Source organism: Parus major, chromosome 2 (genome assembly GCF_001522545.3).
Source record: "Parus major isolate Abel chromosome 2, Parus_major1.1, whole genome shotgun sequence".
Lineage (NCBI taxonomy): Eukaryota > Metazoa > Chordata > Aves > Passeriformes > Paridae > Parus > Parus major.
Genome location: NC_031769.1, coordinates 45,712,862 through 45,732,879, shown reverse-complemented (window position 1 = coordinate 45,732,879; position 20,018 = coordinate 45,712,862). Strand labels below are relative to the sequence as shown.

The 20,018-nt window shown below is 41.8% G+C and overlaps 2 protein-coding genes across 4 annotated transcripts in view; both read right to left on the bottom strand.

Moving 5' to 3' along the window:
* The window catches only part of BMPER (BMP binding endothelial regulator), a 151,979-nt gene extending 150,530 nt beyond the window's left edge, over positions 1-1,449 (bottom strand). The window contains exon 1 of one of the 2 annotated variants that reach the window (XM_015619660.3): positions 1,291-1,449. Coding sequence is in view for 1 of the 2 variants with exons in the window: in XM_015619657.3 (XP_015475143.1) it covers positions 557-671 (115 nt within the window). In the remaining variant the exon portion in view is untranslated. Of the gene's footprint in view, positions 1-556; positions 955-1,290 lie in introns of those variants that run through there. The other variant, XM_015619657.3, reaches the window with a different exon arrangement.
* A 13,826-nt stretch (positions 1,450-15,275) lies between these two features.
* The window catches only part of BBS9 (Bardet-Biedl syndrome 9), a 281,332-nt gene continuing 276,589 nt past the window's right edge, over positions 15,276-20,018 (bottom strand). For both annotated transcript variants that reach the window (XM_033511950.1, XM_033511948.1), the window contains one exon: positions 15,276-19,011. In XM_033511950.1, the coding sequence (XP_033367841.1) occupies positions 18,965-19,011 (47 nt within the window). In that variant the 3' untranslated portion in view covers positions 15,276-18,964. The remainder of the gene's footprint in view (positions 19,012-20,018) is intronic.

Genomic DNA, 20,018 nt, shown 5'->3' with positions numbered 1-20,018 from the left:
GCTTTTTCTTCTCTCAGATGACGTGTGGAGAATAACGAGTACTCCATGCAAAGCAGGATACGTCTATAACGATAGATCCAGAGCTCACTGTAATCGGCAGAAAGCTGTCCATTGCACTCTGAGGACCTGGACCAGCACAAGCCCTAAACCAAGCATCCTTTTAATGCACGGAAACCACTTGGCAAATGAGTCGAAATTAGCAGGCTGACTGTCAAATGGAATCAAATTAGGAAACACTTTACGGCCCTAATGCTGATTAGCCGATATTCTGTAATGCTGGAATCACTCCTCAAAGTCTAATGGCTCCTCGCTGGAGCTAGAATTTGATTCTGCGTTTCCCTCCATGCCCCCGATCTCAGGAAAATAAAACCCTCGAGGGGAACAGGGAGAATGGGAAGGGGGGGTAAAAAGGAATAAGAAAGCCTTTTTTGGGGGGGAGAGAGGCACGGTTACTGTGCTCACCTGCCCCAAACCACGCGGTTACACCTCGGGCCGCCCATCCCGCGCAATGCCACCCTGCGCAGGTGGGCCCCGCGCCGCCCGTGCCCCGCCGTACCTGTGAGCAGGGAGGAGGCCGGCGCCCCGGGCAGGCACAGGACACCCAGCAGGACGGCGGCGGAGGCCGGGGAGAAGCGCGGGGCCGCCGGCCAACCCCCGCCGAGCCGCGGCATCGTCCCGGGGGTGCCGCTGCCCACCCGCCGGCTGCGGGGCAGCGTCCGGGACGCGCCGTCGGGTGGCGGAGCCCGCCCACCCCGGCACGCCCGCCCCAGCACCGACCCCCGGCGCCGGGCAGCGGCGGGGGGGTGGGGAGCAGGACGGGAGACCGCGGCCCGCCGGGGAGTCCCACCCCACGGCGGCACCGGGGGAGGGGACTGTGGGTGCGGGGAAAGCAGCTGTCAGCGCCTGCCCCTCGGCCCCGCACCCCCTCTTTCCATCACCCCCCTCCCTTGCCCGCATCCCTTCTTATACCTTCCTCTCCCCATAGTCCCTCCTCCGGCACCCCCCGGCCCCCATGCATCCCTCCCCCCCGGCGCACACACGCACAGACAGGCTGCCAGCCCCAGACCCCGTTTCCCGGCCGGGAGATGCCCGGCCACTCCCTCCCTGGCCCCGCCGAGCACCTCCCGGCCCGGCAGCGGCGTCGGGGGGCTGCGCCCGCGGCCGCTCGGCGGGAGGGGCGGGGGGAAAGGGAGAGGATCGAGGAGAAGAGGAAGAAAGAAGAAGAGGAAGAAAAGGTAGAAGAGGAGTAGCAGGGGAGGAAACGCGGATCCTCGGGCAGGGCCCGGGTACCTGGGCAGAGCGCGGCGGCGCCGGCTGCCTCCGGCGGGCTCGTCCCCGGCTTGTGTCAGTGCCCTTCGTGCCGCGGGCAAGTTTTGCCAGCCTCCGGCGAGCGGAGAGAGAGAAGGAGGGAAAGAAGGAAGGAAGGGAGGGAGGGAGGGAGCGAGCGAGGGGTCGGAGGCTGTCCTCCGGGAGCTTTGCGGAGGGGCTCCGCTCCCCGGCTGCCCGCCCGGCCGGGGCCGCCGAGCTCCCCTCGCCTCCCTCTCCCGCCGCAGCCGCAGCCGGAGCCGGCCGCTCCCCGGGCCCGCTGCCCCCCGAAGGGGCTCCCTCCGGCCCTCCCCGTCCGGCTCCGGGGCTGCCTCTCCCCCTCGGGCCGCCCGGGGTTGGGGAGCAGCCGGAGGGCAGCTCCCGGGGCCGCGCTGTCCCTCCCCGAGCCCGGCCCGCTGAGCGCGTCCCTCGGTCGCTCCGCGGTGGAGCCTTTGCAGCTCCTCCTTAACACTTGCCATTTGCAGGTCCACGCTTTGCTATCCCAGGTGTAAACACGGGCGATGTTAACGATAGACATCACCGACACCCGGCTCTGGCGTTCACAAGTAGGCGCGGGGTCTGGACGGGATGACACTCGTGGCGTTTGGCAGGAGACTCCTCTGTGACAGATCTTCCCGAGCCTGTTTTACAAATCGATTTCTTTCAAACTGTGATGTTTCATTTGGGGAAATGAATACTCTCTGAAATAAACTGGTCTGACAACAAGCTGAAAAATGCTTTCATATTTCTACACGTTCTTATTTTATTTCTTTGGGGTCTGCATGTGAGTTGCGATTTCCAAAATGCTTACAAGTAGTGGCAAATCAGATGCATGGCAGGCTGATGTATACAGAACTGCTTCAAATACTGCTTCTTACATCCCAGTAAGATGCAAGACAATTTATTTGATTTATAAGTTCATTTTGAGAGTAAAACCCAAAAGCCAAGACCTCTGAAAGTCTACAGAGGTCTTTGTGCTAAAAAGCAAAACACAGTCACCTCACCTCACTTCCAATACAACTTGTCACGTACCTTTAGGGTATAAAGCAAAAGTCCTAAAACGGCTGAAATTGCACCTATGGGAGGGACTACAGATCATCTTCTGGACATCACTATCAAAATCCCTCTCCCCGAGGAAAGGAAAGCTACTTTTTTCTTCCAGCCTCGATCTGTACAGGTTGAAGCTGCATAGGAACATAGAATAATTCAGATGCCATTATAAGGGTTTTATATTCCCAAAAAATACATGTGTGGTCCTAAACTTTCTCCATGCTGTGTAGAATACATTATAAACTCAGTATATAAATACAATACACATAATGTGGATGGGTTTTTTTTCTGGGTAATGTCATCTTTACATTTCCATGCATTTTAAACAAAGACAAGCCTGTAGAGGTACATATTATTATGCACTACTTCAGAACAGATTTCCACACATCCAAATGTTGTTTTTTGGGTTTTTTTTCCATTGGAAAGATGTACTGAATCTTCTGGTAAACTGGCTTTTTCTTACTTCGCTATCTGTAATCAGTGGTTACATTTCCCTTTTCTAATTACAGTGCAGCCACAGCCTTTCTAAAGCAATAGCCATAGGAAAAATAAATCTACCCTAATAATTTCTTAAGTGACAGCTACCACAGGAGAGTACTTATATTATCGAATGCATCGAATCTTCTCTTTATACTGGTCTAAAAGTCATTAAATATTAACATCACCCGGTGTGAGAAACATACAAATCACAATGAAGGCATCAAATAACAATCCAGGCATCCAAGTAACAGCAGGAAACATGCTAAAATAGCCTGGAAAAAGCAAAGTTCTTTATGAAATGAAGACAAGAGGTGACAACAACTGAGCATTGCACTCAACCCCTGCCATAATTCATTCACTAAGACAAATATTTCATAAGATCATATTAAGGCAGGGTAGTCACAAAGCAGTATGTACAGATTTGTGATGAGATTTTCCTTTTCCCATGGAAAGAAACCATTGTGATCATCAGTACAGCACCTTCAACATACTGATTAGGCCTGAAACTTACCTCTGAACATGTACAGCATGAAAACATTGTCCATGGGGTGAGCTTGCTCAGTCTGTGCATCTTTTGTGGCAGCAGCAGTGCTGAGGTGAGGAATTTTCCCATCTTCCTTGCTTGAAGCACCTCCTGAAAAGGGACTTTAGGTCTCCCTGTACCATGGCTACTCCACACAGCCTTATTGCTGTCCAGTGGAAGAGCCTGCTGAGGACTGGTGCTGCCTCTGAGTCTCCCTGGTTCCCTATCTCCTCCGTCATCGGGAAAGCAGAGAGATGAGAGAGATGCTCATCCTTAGCAGCAACCTTTGTTGCTTCCTTCATATTGATAATGATGACATATCACAGGGGAAGATCACTCATTTAAATCTCTCATGAAGTAAAACCCAGCCTGGGAGGGAAATAATGCCATCTTAATCCTCCCCCACCTTAGTTTCACCCACTCAGTGCTACAGGTTTGTCTTGGCTTTTTATCTCTCCTGTACCCACTCTCTCAAGCCTGCCTTATCAGGGATCAGCATCCTTTTTCGTTGTAATGTTGTGTTAAGTTTCAAGGTGGGTTGGTTTGGTTTTTTTTTTTCCTTTTGTATCCCTGTTTGAAGAGGTACTTATTTTTCCAAGCAACATTCAAAGCTGTGGTCATTTTAGAAAATCTGAGGGTCACACTGGAAAAGGGTGTCCTGCTATCAGATACATACAGAGATTTTGTGGTATGCCAGCAGTTAAAACAGAAGTCATGTCATCAAACCACTTACCTCTTTTGTATAAGCATTACATGGTATCAGTTGTTATTGAAAGGATACGTTCATTAGTTCTATTTAGTGGTCAGCCTTGGCTCTCCCAGTTGATGGAGCGGTAGCTGTTCACAATTACCACTTTGTGTGGAGCTCAGCTCCTTCTCCAGGGATGCTTTCCCAGTAGTCAGCCATAAAAGAATGTCATGCATTACCTGGTCACCCAGCACCCACCCTAAAAGAAAAACAAAGCTTTATGGTTAACAACAGTGAAGACAGTGATCGTATTCACATTTCTCTTCATGATTTTTACTGGCAAGTCAAAATTGCTAGGAAGCCCATTCTTCATGGGCTAGGGAATTCTTCCAGAAGTGGCAGAAGGCAAAAGTGAGTAATTAGAACTAGGATGGTTTGTTGTTGTTTTTTGGTGGTTTTTTTTGTTGGTTTGGTTTGGTTTGTTTGGTGTTTTTTTCTTCTTTTGGGAAATCACTTTTCTAAGTCATGGGCATAGATTGTCCTAGGGTTTCCCTACCATGCAAGAAAGAGTGTAATAAACATGCTACGTGTATATTAACACTGTAAGTGTCCCTGCTTTTATTACTGTTATGTTGTTATACATTATTTTAACACAGTTTCTTTGTGTTCGTTAGACTCTCAGCATAAAGAAGAAAATATGACCCAGATATACACTGTACTGAAGGCTCTGTAAATTGGCACTACTTGCTGTTTCCAGTTCTGGCTTGCTAAACAACTATGCATTTACAAGGTACTGAAGGTGGTTTGCATATCTGATCAAGCTTACACATTTCTATTGTTATTAACAACTTGCAAAAGATAAGGAACTCTCGATCCAGTAACTTACACCATCAAAACAAAGGTCAGGACAGACACATTCACTGTAGTTGGAGGAGTGGGTCTGATAAGCTTCAGCTGAAAATTCTTGGAGAGAGACCTGTCATTTGGGATAGTGTTTTACTATCATGGAGCATCTGCAATTGAGGAGCTCAGTAGTAACTCATAGGATTGTGATGAAGACATGGCTCTTTGCTGCAGGAGAGCAGCTGGGAGTTTGCAGTTCATTCCTCAGTACTGAGTGGGCTGCAGCCTTTGAAATGCTTTTGAGTGTTCATTCATTTCAGTTCTTAATCCTGTTTTAAAGTTAAGAGCATCTGCCAGTGTGGGCAAACTGTATTTCTTGCATGGCCACTTCTGGTCTAGGAGATGATGTTAATAAGCCTTGAGAGTGGCCTGATTATGTCAAAGAGGTGCTCCTGACAAAGCTCCCCTTCTGCAAAATATTCAGAAAACTTAAATGGATGCAAGCAAGGTCTGGAGACCACACCAAGAGGTTCTAAAACAGTAACAGGATTAAAAATCACATATGGTTAAAGTCTTTTAAAAAAGGCAAAGTACAAGAAGTATCTAGAATTTACAGTGAGACTTACTTGCATAAATGTTTATAAATTTTATCAAACAACTCATAATTTTGACAGTTTTCCATAAACCCCTGGAACATGCAAAGCATTTAATTTATTTGTGGCAAGATAAAGATAATGAGCAGCATTTTAAAAGTTTATTAACATAGAATGTCCTGGCACAGTCATACTTACATACTTCTATTGTTTAAATTATATTTTCTGAGAACCAAAAAAAAAACTTACAAAAGGGAGCTTCTGATTGCAAAAGCATTCTAAATTATCCTCATCATCTGTATTCATAGAAAAGCAAATCAACCAAACAGCATAAACTAAACTGGATACAAACCCCAGCCATATCTCAAACTGAAAAATGCTTGTGTGCAGCAGAAAATATGGCTCCAATATGGAGACAATAGACTGCTGAAATAGTCCATATCAAATATGCTAAAACAACAACAAAAGAGGTAAATTACAGCAGAAATGCTGAGGCCATCCTGATGATAGGATTCCCAGCAGAAGCTGTTCAGAGGCCACAGGCCAAGCAGAGTAAAGCAGTGTGTGCTGGTGCTCCTTTCTGTTATTTCACTGCTGTAAATAGCTTGCCTTCCAGAGATAACAAAAATTATTTTGTGCGAGTTATGTGGGTTTTTGTAACATATACCCTTGAACATCTGCTGTGTCCGATAAAGGATAAGAGCTAATGAAATCACATGAAGAGTGGCATACATGAGGTACTGCCTTGTTTTCATTTTCTGAGACAAATCAAACTGTGCATTTTCCCTGCCTGTTCTACTACCTGATGAGTGCAACAGGAACTACTCAAGAAACATTCTATAAAATGGAAGATTGATTGATAGGTTGATTGATTGCAGATGAGGATGGACCCTGTCTGTACCAGAGAGGTTCTTTATCCCACCCCCCTTCCCCTGCAAAAGATAAAATACGCTTTTTGTGACAGAGGACTTCCTTCCAGCCAGGATCCAGTTGAGAAGCAGCTGTCTCTACCCAGCATAGAAAGGCAAAGGCTTGCATTTTTGCTAGAAGCAAGTCTCCATGGCATGCACACCGGAAGATCATCACTTCACCTTCTGAGTGTGCAGCCTATGAGCTCATTCCTCTGGCTTCGGGTCTCCTTTCACAGCAGAATTTCTCCCAGGACTATTTTGTGGGTATTTTTTTTTCCTTTTGAACGACACCAAACGCTTAAAAACTCGGAGGTGAGATTTGAGGAGCGAAATCCATCGAGTCGGAGCCTCCTCTCCTTCCCACGGGAGCTCTCATGGACGCCCAGGCGGGCGAGAGGAGGCTGGGGTTATCTCCCGGCCGGGCGCGGAGCGGCGCCGCTGCCGGCAGGTGGCGGAGTTGGGAGCGCCCAGCCCCGGGCGGGACGAGCCCGAGCCGCTGCCTCGATTATCCCGAGCCACGGGTGCGCCTGGAGCCAGCGAGAGAACCCGTGTGTCACCGCGTCCTGCTCCCACACGAGACTCTCTCGGTTTGTTCTCAGAACGCGGCTTTTCTTTTCACTCTTCTGCCTTTGTCGGTACAGGACATTCGCTTTCGCTGTCCCTGCAATTAGTACAACACACCTCACTTTGTCCAAAACGAAAGAGCTGAACAAAGAACCCCTATTTAGTGCTATTTTCCAAATACAAAGCCTAGTCAATTTAATAATTACCTTCTATCTTCAATATATTGGTTATACAACATTACGGCTGGTGCAAATAAGAAATCCTCCTCACCCTTTCTTCTTGGCTTCTGATTTAATTGAAACCCACTCAATTAAGCATTAATACCCAATCAGTCCTGCTGACTGTACCACACATACAGAAAGCAAAGATCTGACAATCATAAGCAGCCTTGTAAAGCTCCATCAATCAGGATATGTTCAAATAATGCACCTGGGCAAACTGGGGTAATCCTGCACTGATCTGCTGAAATTTCTGCAAGTTACAATGTTTAATAATGATATATTATATATATATATATATAAAATAAATAAACAAATAATTATATAACCCTTATTAAAACAGCAATAGTAAAAGATTTAATAATTATACTGAGCTGCCCACAACCCTTACCAATTTAATTAAACCCTGGATATTCTGCATACTCTTAAACCAAGTAGATGTGTGTATACACACACACACAAAAAACCAAACAAAAAAAAAAAAAAAAAAGCAGAAATAAGAAAATATACTAGCAACAATGCAGAAATTAATGAAAAATGCATTCCATTTTGCTACTGATTTACCCAGGTCAGATCACTCTCAGACCTTCACCAAAAAGAAAACACAGAGCCACTCGGGCAAGAGAAAAAAATGTACTTCCAGAAGGCAGTGTAATTCATCTACCTGCCTCTCCATCTAAGGCTCTTTCAAGAGATGAGAGCAACATTAAATGTGCCAGAGGTGGACTTTTGGTGTCATTACACAAATCTGCAGGGAGTTTTTGCCAAATCCCTGAGTTGTCTGACAGTAGCATACCTCCAAATACATCATTTAGAAGCATGAGGTGAACAGAGACAGGGAATAGTATTTACTTTGGGAAAGTATCAGTCACATGTCTTGTATATATTAGCAGGTTAAACCCAGGAGAGGCAGCTGAATTACTCGTGACCAAAGAAAACAATTAATCAACAGTTTTAAGGCTTCACAGAATTTTAAATATGTATTTACATGTGGTGTACACTATTTATTTTAGGTATCTTTAAACCTAGACTCTGAAGTCTCAAGTTGGCAGGTCTTCCAAGATAAAAAACATCTTTTGAGAGGTTGTTTGGTGATAAACTATTTTCAGACTGAACAGAATTTGTGGCTTAGGGAATCTGGGGTTTTAATTAAGCTAACTTGAAAAATAGCACTGAGCTGACTGTTTACCAAGTTACTTAAAATGCTAATCAGTTTTAATATTGTTAAATATTATTTTAATATTTATCAAATTATCTTTATTATTCTTATGTTTGGATTAAATTGAAGTCAGTCTATATGGCAGTAGGGTAGCTTGTATCAGTATGGAAGTCAGATAATAAATAAGACAGCTATTATTAAACAGAGAAAATTATGGTGCTGAAAGTATTTTGGAAATTGCTCACCATGCTAATAGACCACACAATTTAGACCTTTTCCCTGGAAATATTCACACATCAGAGTAGTCCCAATGAGGTCAGTGTGAATAATCCCATGATGGGCAGAAAGTCCTTTTCTGAAGGCACTTGTTGCAGCAGGTGTCCAGAGGAAGCCAAGATAACTCCATTCAAAAGTGGGGTGACTGCAGCATCAGAATGCCCCAAAGGTTCACTTTGTGTTGGATTACCTAAGGGCATCTTCTTCCATGGGAGCTGCACCTCCTGAAGCTGCCAAGAGTAGAAATTTGGGTCCACAGCCTTCTGCAAGTGGCAGCAGTGAGGGCTGTGCAGCCAGCCAGCCACACCTCTGGCCTGAGGATATGTGAGCATGGTCCAGAAGTTACTGAGGACACTCCACCCCATTTAGTTATCCCTCACATTCCAACTGGCAAAAGACATAAAATAATCCACAAACTCAGCTAAGTGGCTGTTTGTGCCTAGGATCTACTAGGCTCCCCTGGGACAAAGTGGTTTCATGGAAACTAGACAGAAAGAAACCCAAAAGTCCAGCTGGAAACCTCTGGAGAAAAGATGTGTGATTTGTCTGTGCTTACAGACTACACCATGCAAGCTGCATGACTTGGCTGCCCATTGGCATCTCTTGGATGGCTTGAGTGGGACAGCTGCAAGATGGAGAATCCTATCCTTTCCCTAGAGATCACCCAGGATGGCAGTTCTAAACTTTCACAATTACTTTCTTCGATGGATTTGTTTTGAAGTAGGTGCTTACTGTCATAAATGCTCCTATGAAGAAAGAAAAATATCAGTTAACAAATTACAGAATTGAGGGTTTCTCTGTCCCACAACAGAGCTGCTTTCAACTGCTGCCATGCCAGCAGTAATGAAAACAACTGGACTTTTAAAAAGACCATTTCAGTGCATCTGTATTTTAAAAAAATCAGCCTCATGGTCCAAATGATGATGACTTCTCATCTGAGCATTTCACAAAAAGACAATGCAGGCCATCTATTAGAGAAAGTAATTCTGTGAGCACTAGCGAAAACTCACAACGGTTCCACACTTTGCTTTTGGATCCATTCCAGCTGAATGAATAGACAGCACATTTCCCAAAATGCAGGAATTTTGCTGCCATGAAGCACACTGAGGACAACAATCAAGCCTCAGCTTTGTAATGATAGGATTTCAAAAAATGGTCATTTAATTTAAAATAGTCTGTGGTTTGTAAAGCTGTTTCTGCAGAGCACACAGAGGATAAAATGCACATGCTTTCACAGGCTTTCAGCTGCTGGCCCAAGTGCAAAGAAAGATTAAGGCAAGACAGCTTGAATTTACATGATGCAAACTAGGAGAATCAGGAAGAAAAGATGGCTCTGAAAATTATACTTTGTTTTGTCTTAGAAGAGGGATAATGCAAACCAAGTATTTTTTATTTTTTTTTTCAGCTAGCAGGATCCAGCCAGATTGCAAAGGTATGAGCATGGGAGCAGCCAAACAATAGCTCTATTCTCCCAAAACCAATTTCTCTAAATCTGGAGTCTCACTTTCTGGGTTCCCACACTGAGCCACAGGCCTCAAGCTTAAAAATGAGTGCAGTCCAAAAAATTATTGGTTAGTTTTGATAATGCAGGCCTTAGCAAGGGAAAGGACAGGGACTGAACCAAACGTAGCAGAGTGTGGTACAGTAACCCTACAATATTCTCACGGGCACACAGTGAAGAGAAGTGTGGAAAACTGTAAGGAGAGGCAGAAAACTCTAATACCAGCTTATGAGTATTTTCTAAGCACCACTCTGTGGTATAGATTACAATAGGTGGAAAATACATAAAAGGAGCCAGAATACACCTCTGACATGAGCCAGGTGAAGGCACATAGCTGGGGGAATGTGTGGTGAGTTTTAAGGGATGTTGGCACAACCTCTGCTGCCGTTGTGTGCTGGAGCAGACTTACCCTCAAGAAGTAAAAGTGAGCTTCCCATTTCTGGTCTGTTCAGGAGCGCAGAGGAGCCTGTGCAGATGTGGGGAAGGGGGAAAAGGGATACTGCACAGGACTGGGGCAAAGGGGCACAGGGACAATCTGAGCCTTGACTGAACCCAGATTCAGTTTGTCCTAGCTCAAAATAGAACCCACACTCTGTTCACCACAGAAGCCACATGACTAACAGTCTAGCCTCGAGCAATGATGAAGTAGGCACAAAATATTGAGAAGGAGAAGGGTGCTCCTTTTGCTTATACCCTACAGCTGGGATTTTTTTCTGAACAAAAATGTCCCCTGGCCACATTGGTGAGTAAGTCCCATTTTGGGAGCTGCTCTGCCACACCCATGGGATGGTGAATCAGGGAGAGTTATACAACTTTGCTATTTATGGGAGGCTTCACCCACTTACCTCTGCTGTACTGCTCTCTCTGCTTGCAGCTGTGTACAACCAGTTTTGAAGGATGGGTATCCAGGAGTAAAAATGATATAGAGAAGGAATAATTTGTCTTTGAACTTGGTGAATAAAAATTCACAGCAGTGAGGGCAATCACCAGAAAGAGACAAACAAATTTCAAATCAGAAGTCAGCCTGGAAATCATTTGGTAAGGAACCTCTATACAAAAAGTCACAGTGCATGTGGATTTCCATAAATGTTATGACAAAGCCTCCCCCAGTTGTACTGCAACAATCCAAGTAAACAAAAATACAGGTAAATGCCTGAACTCACTTCCTAGCTCAGCCCCTGAGAGATGGACACACCCACTGGTTTGAGATCTAAGATGCCTAATTCAACTAAACACTTCAGGGTTCAGATTAATGTTCTGGATATCTCTAAATGACAGTGAAGTGGAAGAGCATTTGTAGAAGTTGTTTTCCTGGTCAGTGCAATGACCCTGAGCAAGTAGGCCCAGACTGTGTTTTTTGTGCGATCAAATTGTCAAGCTGAAGGTAGGGAGCTCACCAGGCTTAGCATCTCTCAGCATTCTGTAAACTGGAAGCCAAAAACCAGTGGCTAGGCTTGAAAAGTTGGTCTTGGTGAGCAGCAAGAAAGGTTAAATGCATGAAACTCTGTTAGTCATTGGGATTTATTTGCTCAGTTCTAATTTTAACTTTGGTTAGCCCAATAAAAGGTATCACATCACTGTCTGGGTAGCTGTCGTACAAAAAACAATGCAGCTACCAACTTTCCTCCATTGGATGACATACTTGGGCAGTAGCCCTTTAAAAAAAAGCATCAGCTTCTTTAGCGCACATTTGGTTTTCCATTCATTATTTTCCTGATGGCGAAAGCAACGTTATTCATCCCAGTGAAGAATAGATACATTGTATTTCAAAAGTTTAACCAAAGCACGCAGTTTGCTGCAAATTTTCCTTCTTTCGGGATTTTTAAAACACACCTACAAAGTGGCTGCTGGGCAGAATCATCAATTTAGTCAGTGGAATTTGGTAGGAAAAAAGGCAAAAGGAAAAACAAATGAATGACAGGATTGCAAGAGCTGACTTCTACCTACAAAAATGCACATGATGAGAAGAAGGACTAAAAGCAAAGACTCCTCTCCCTGTGAAATGAGATAATAAATGTTAAACATAGAATGATACTTTTTATAAAAGAAGAGACAAAAATAGGAAAAAAAAATTCTCTGTGGCAGCTGGCATGGGAGCATTTGGACACAATTCTGCTGGGAATCCAGCTCTTTGGGTTTCCTCTTCCTCCTTCCAGCTCCTCTTCCTCCTTCCAGGACTTGTAAGTAGCAGTCAGAAGGGACAAACCTCTACATTTGAAATACTGTTGCCCAGAACAATGGGGGAAATGCTCCCCTCACAAGTCACTCTCCTCCTGACTGCTTTTGAGACTTGCACTCTGATTTAGGCAGTCTGGTGTCATGATGAAGGAATCATGTCATACCACCATGAAATATCCAGTTAATGCTGGAACAGGGTGTTCAAATACACTGCCAAGAGAAATTCTCTTTGTTTCTACTGGATCAGAAGCAATCACACCATATTAACCAAGCTGTACTCATGCAAGTTCATAGGCCCAGGCTCAAATGGAAGGAGGACACTACACATGCAGGGAGCTGGAAAAAGCAATTCCTGTTATATATGCAGCAACTTGACTATTCTCCAATATTTATGGATCTTGACTTCATTATGCCATTAGGGGGAAAAAAGTACAATAACCCCCTTTATATCTCTTGTAATTGAATTCAACCATGATTTTAAAATATTGCGAGCATTGGAAGTAGCTATTAATTACTGACTGCTTGCTTCATAATGAATTGAAATATCAACTGTTATAGACCAACTTTTTAATATATTCTCTAACACTTCCAAGATGCTGTGGGACTAAGCTATCCTTTAAAATGAATGAAGTATTAAAATCAATAGAATAAAAACTCTTTTCTTTCCCAGAGAGACTGTAAACTTTGCAAACGGTCTCATCAGATTTCGCAAAGTATGGAGAACTGGTCTAAGTCATCCTTGGATCAAAACCCTTGCTGGTTCCTAAGCTTCTCTAAGAATAGCACCTGTGCTACATTCACTAACAATGATAAAATGTCTCAGTACAATCAAGAGGACACTGGAGCTTCCAATTTTTAAATTGTATGTGAAATTCAGGAAATAGTAATTGTAACAACAAAATCAATTTAGAGAAACCATCACAATTTTTTAAAAGAGAGTGCCAAGCTTCATGCTGATCAAATGTCAAATTAAGTATGTTCATTCTTCTTAATAGAATGTATCCTGGAAATACTTTCTTTCCACATTTTCTTGGTTGAGGAGCAGAGGGAGAGCATGCTGCTCTTTGCTTGATTTCCTAAACTATTTAATAGTGCTGCTATGATTGTTGAAAAGCTGCTATCATCATCCCAAGAGTGAGCTCATCTGAAAGTGGCTGAAGAAACATGAATAAAATGCTCAGGGGTTTTAATTTGCAAGGACCTATTTCACATGCAGCATCACTTTCTGCAGAGAACTAATCACTTCTAGGGTGTGGTGTGGCAGCTATTCAAAGAATACCCACTAGCTGAGCCTCATGCATATTGAATTTTAGGAATATATAATAATATGTATCTTTCCTTTTGGAGAGACCCTCATAATTTATTACATCATCTAGCTAGGAGTTCAGTGGTGTTTATACGTCATCTTATTTTGACATCCAGCCCCCAGCAGGAGACTATGGATGCTCTCCTGTCAAAATCAATAGCAAAATACTCACTTAAATTTATCAGAAGTAGATTTGGGCCTCTAAACAGGTTACAGTAATGATTCAGGATGACTGACCTCCCTTCAAGATTTCAGGCCAGCCAGCAGCTTACACAATTGGAACAGCTTTTATCTTGTTTCTGCATCTGAATATACTGTCAGTCTGCTGGAACTGTGCTGGAGGGTGAGCTGTGATTGGTACTGATCATTCCCACTTAGGAAGCACTCCAAGTCTCTATTCTGCTTATAAAGACAAATGAAAATATCTTATCAAACACTGTTATCACTTTGGTCTAGAGCATTATCTGGTTTTGCAAAAAATAATTACCCAAAGGAACATTTTTTATGATGACAGTGTGGTGTTGCAGTGGTGCTAGCAAACAAATGAACAATACAATATGTTGATGCTATATCAAATGGAAAACACTCCCATCAGAGTTAACATCAATTTATATGGTGTAGCCTGAGGGTGGGGATTTCTTCCAGGGCTTCTGCTTACTTTCATGATTTTTTACCTGATACATAACCAGGACTTTGCTCAATCCTTTCACTTAAAGGACAAGAACAGAAACTAAAATTTTCAATACAGCAGGTTCATCTGCAAGCATGAATGCCTCTAACAAACATAGTAAATCCAAGCATGTAGCAAATCATGCAAAAAAACCCATCAACCTACAATAACTGCACATGAAAATAAGGAGGTATTTTATTTCCTTTCCTGATTTCAACAACATGAAACTTTTGAAAAATACCACAGTATTTAAAAAAAACAATTATACTTATTTAAACCTATTTATTCATACTCCTTGATATGGCAGATGCAAAGATAGAGCAGTCAGGATATGTTGTCAGAGAAGACCAGGTCAATTTAATTAGCTGGCTTATGCTTCCATACCATAATTAACTACAGCACTTGCCATACACTTAATTCAAATAAAAGTGCAAAGTACCTCTGTTGTGATCTGGTGGTCTCCTGGAAAAAGCCCACTCCCCCAGGTTAGCAGCTTCTACGCAGCAAACAACCAGCTGTCTTGCAAAGGAGGATAGAAATAACCATTCCTGATACTATTGACTATTATAAGAATTTACAAGACAGGGGACAAAAAAATAGAGAGGAAGTTCAAGACTCTAAAGCAAATTTTTTCAGTGTTTATATAAATAACAGACTCATGTTGAACTTGGTCTACCTAGAGTATTAGGATAAATTCTCATTGAAATGATGCATTCATAAACTCTTCCAGCTTGGATGAATTTTGTTAATTATAAGCCTGGCCCTGTGGGCATGTGCCCTCAACAAGATCAAGGCTCATGAAGCAACATAATGCTGTGCAAACTTTACCTTTGAGCTGCAAAGGAGCTAAGTCACCTGCAAACAACACATGAAGATACCACATAAATACCAGAGCAACCTCATGCTATAAAGAAGTAAATGAAGAAAGCAACAAGATGTGAAGGGGTGACAGCAAACAAAGCTGTGGGAAGCTCAGGGTTAATTTCAAATGAGGAAGTGATACAGAAGCCTGGTTTCAGGAGTATGTCATATTTTACAATACTTTTGCACCAGTTTGGCTTTTTTAATAGATTATTTATAAACAGAAGATTCTGATAAGAAGGAAAGATACTTATTCACTATGATGCATACCCTGTAAATTTTTTTTTATTTTTTTCCAGTGCTGGAAGAACTTCACATAGAAATACAATCTCTGCTCAACAAATTTCAGTTTATGGCAGTAAATTATTCTTTATAAGCAATACAAGAATATTGAAACTTATCTCTAATTCTCTCTGTACAGTAGATGCTGGAAAAGAGAAAATAAGACATTATAAAGCAAAACCCAACCCCTTGAAAGTAGAGAAATGTTGTTTTTCTGTGTCACAGTTGAATAATAGTTGGACAGAAGAATGAATCTGGGGCTGGAAACCACAGTCTTAGTTTGAACTCAGCATTGTGTACAAAGCCCAAAAGATGAGCAGTGTCCAGACCTCCAGATTTTGGTCATCAGAGTAGTAATTGTTTTAATCTGTTTTTCTAAAATGCAATGGCAGAAAAACAAAATTAAAGAAAAGTCGTTGGACAAGAACCTTCTGAAAGTAAACTTTAAAACTTTAGAAGTATTTATGTGCTTAACAGAAAAATATATGCTTTATGTTGGGACTTATTTTAGAAAATGTATTTCAAAGTTCTAGATAATAAGGATGCCATGACTCACAACATTATTTTCAAAATATCACAAAATTCCTTTTAGATTTATTTCCAATAAAATTGCCATTTAAAATTAATTTTAATCTTTGAGTGGCTTAACCATATAAAATCCTATTCAAATAGCTAAATGTGCAGATAGGCTGCCTATTTCAGCTGACCAGAAGAGCAGGCATTACTCTAAAATCCCATTCAGAACAGTTTGACTGGCCACCAGTGCCTCTTTCAGTCTCAGAAATGTTACTGATGAGAACCAAACATATGGTTCCCCCAAACTAGTAAGGTTTCCTTTCACTTCTCTAGCTTCCAAACTTCCTGTAATTGGCCTGATCTTTTTCCAGCCAAAAAAGAACTTTCTTAAAAATTCAAACTACATTTGAGAACTGCTAAGAATTACTTTACAATATTTCCTCTTAGGCTGCTGCATAAATGACTACATTTCAATTACTTCCTTCCTCTGAATTAGATGGACTATTTGGCATTGGGGGAAAGTAAGTAATTTTTATTCAATGCAACTTTTAAATCTTGATGATACTATCAAATACTGCAATTTAGCACAATATACAAAGAGGTCATATTTTACGACTATAGACACTTCTAGCTTTTTCTTCCTTTCCCCCCTCCTCTTTATTACCAGCATATTTTCTCCCTTTTGTAAAACTATTCTCATGAGACCTTATTTTGCAAAGCATGGAGCAGAAAAGGCAAATAAGAGTGCTTCGGAGCATTACATCTTAAAATGACAGAAAATAACTTAAATAAGAGTGGATATAATTGACCTGAGTACCTACTTGTCATTTACCTTGAAGTCCCAATGAAACCAGGCAGCTCTGAGCACTGGGATCACATTCAATAATGGGAATCATGACAGAGTAATATATTTCACAGAAGTCTCATAGCAGTGTACTTTCCAGCTATATTATATGCCTATAATTTAGGATTCTTTGGTCCAGGACTCTACACCATTATGTTATGGGCTTTCTCTAGTAACTGTGCTTGATTTTTCTAGATTCCCTAGTAGCCACTGACAAGAAGACAAAAGAAGATTTGAGATCTATAGTTAACGTTTAAGCCTAATAGCTACAGTAATTGATTAGTTCTCCATGGACTTTCTTTGGTCACTGAGGTGTGTACAGAGACTACAGGAGATTATTTTATTGTGTAATTTTCACAGCGCAGCAGGGTACCTTGACAATGGATAGGATACCACCCTCCTGACAAAAACCACAGGGGAGGGATTAGAGTGAAGAAAACTCAGAGAGCAGAATCACTCCATAACAAGAAGGGGGTAGGATTTTTCCATTCTAGGAAAGAAACAAGATTTCTGCCCCCACAACTTGTAGATAAATCTGAGGTCTCCTGGGGAACAGAGTGATTTTTGTTGGGAGTTACAGCCCACTTCAGCCCTAGAGGTATCAGAGGCCTTACCCAGTTCCTTGGCTACTGAGCTATTTAATAGCTAACATGTTGAAAAAGGCTTCTTGAAACAGTTATAGCGTGTACTGAGCCAGAGTAGGGCCAGAGGGTTAAGCAGCAGATGCACAAGTGCTGCAAAGCTGCTTTTGTTTTAGGGGTGGATGCAAAGAAGTTGAAATAGACACAGAGATGATGAAGGTTGATGGCTTAAGAAATTCTGAAAAATAATGTTTCCTTATTATCCATAGATCAAGCTAGCATTGACCACAGCAACTGTTACAATCTCTTTTGAAACAGCACAAGAGTGAGTTGGAGGGGCCTTTACTACAGCTAGAACAGGAGCTGGCGGACCCCTGTTGAGGAAACCAACAGCAATGTGGGATGTGGAGATGGCTCATGCAATTGAATCTACCACAAACTAAACTGGGGCTATCAGTGCATTTTGTATCTGCCTTCCAAGAGACTGCAACTTATATTTTGGTATGAAGTAGCAACAGCCAGGAGAGGCCTTGTTCAAATGCCCGTTTATACGCTTGATCCAGTTCTCCGTTGTTTTCAGTTCCAAGTGTATTTTAGTAATATCTCTACTCACTCACAGAAATCCAGACATTAGCCTGACTCCTCCAAATTCCAGGCCAAGGTCCTCTCAAAGTTTGCCTCACTTATTGGGTGCTGTATTTCAGCTACCTTGCAGGGGCCCAACTTTCAGAAGGCAATACTCAGCATTTAGACAAAATACAAAAGCATTTAGATGACAATACTCAGAAAATATTGTTTCTAAATACACAACACTCAAAACACCCTCAAACCGGATTAATAAAAGTTAAGGCACTCAAAAATTGGTAGTTACTTTTGTAAAATCTTACCCATAACTAGAGCAGACTGGTTGACAAGAAAAGCAGAAACCACAGGTAACCATAAAAAGATCCATGTGTTGCTGTGCTCAAGGTACTCACAGTGTAAACTTTACTCCCATTCATAGTGGCATAGTTAACGGCAAAAAGGTTTGCCTTTTATGTCCAGTAACCATATTTTACTCTATATCTCTAGAGAGCAGGAGTCTGTATAAGCAATGAGAGGGGGGGAGAAAGAGTTGATGGATTACCAGTTTTTCTCCTGGTGGTGAATTCAGCTGTCTGGAATCATGAATGTTAGTACAGGAGGAAACGAGATAGTTATCTTTTGTCAGAACTGTGATATAACAAATGTTAATATAATCTCAAAGGGAGGTGCAGTTCAGAATATCTTTTTTAAAAGGACAAAATATATCCTGAAACAAAGGTTGCTTTTAACTATGTATAAACAGTCTTTGATCAATCAACTGAATCCTTAGAAAGGGATGATATATCGTAAAACACAACACAACACCGCTACCACAGTTGGGTAAGTGCTTAAACTTCGCTCACAGAAGGGATGATAGCAGTTGGCAAGGAGAACCAACCAAATTATTAGAGTGGAACTTTTTTGGTTTTTATATAAATTAGCACAGTCCTCTCCTTCTGGAAGCTGCAATCACTACAGAGCAAAATGGATTGGTACTGCTGCGTTATAAATTCATCTGGCATCAGAAAGAAATTTCTCCTGAGAGTCGTCGTCAGAGTTCGTGGCTTTTTGTTTCCTCTGCTGCATCCTCAGACAGACCTGTAAAGCAAAAAGGAGATGCTTAAAAATTTAGTGCAGTTGGCAACTACATGCACTATATTGTTGATTTTATCAGTTTGTCAAAGCCTTGGTTGTAGCTGGAGGAAACAATTTATTACATGCAAAATACTTAGGATAAAAATGCTTAACTTGCAAATGCAAGCACTCACAAGTTCAGAAAATAAAAAAAAATGCAATAAAGGCAATTTCACATCAGCTTTTCTATACATATCATGGACTATGACAGTTCAAACTATAAAACCATGGACTACTTTTTCATCAGAAAAAAGTGACAGAGAACAACTATGTATATGATCTGAGACACTCCAATCTACCTGCATTTATTCTGTCCCTTTTTCTAGGAAAAAAAGGACAATACAAGTTGCAAAACAATAGAAAATTGAGTGCACACACTCATTAACAAGGATATACTTTTATATACATATATATGTGTATATATATACACACACATATATCTATACACACACACACACACATATATACATATATATACATATATATATATATATATATATATGACTTATCAGTCTGGGCAAGAGGAAAATAGCCAAACTCTTGTACTGATGATAACTTCTGCCTTAAGCCAAGGGAATGAGTTTCCCATTTTCAAATATTAGTTCAGGAGATTAATCAGTCTTGGATAGGATAATAATCTTTGCAATAATGAACCTGATGGAATTTGCAAAGGGTGTAGAGACTCATAAAAAGTTGCTTCAAATATCTATGGAGAAGGAAAGCAGTGGATAATCACACAAATTTGTACACACATACTTGAATGACTAAAATTAAAAGTGGCTGTTTCACCCAGTAGTTTCCTACATATGCACCCTTAGTTTAGATTGAAAATTATTTAACTTAAATCCTTTTCTAATTAATTTAAGCAATCCAAAATAAACCGGCACCATCTCCAAATTATATATGAGTAATAAGAAAATAACACAGAGATTGACTGAGATTTGTTTTGATATGTTTTTTCCCTTCTCTGA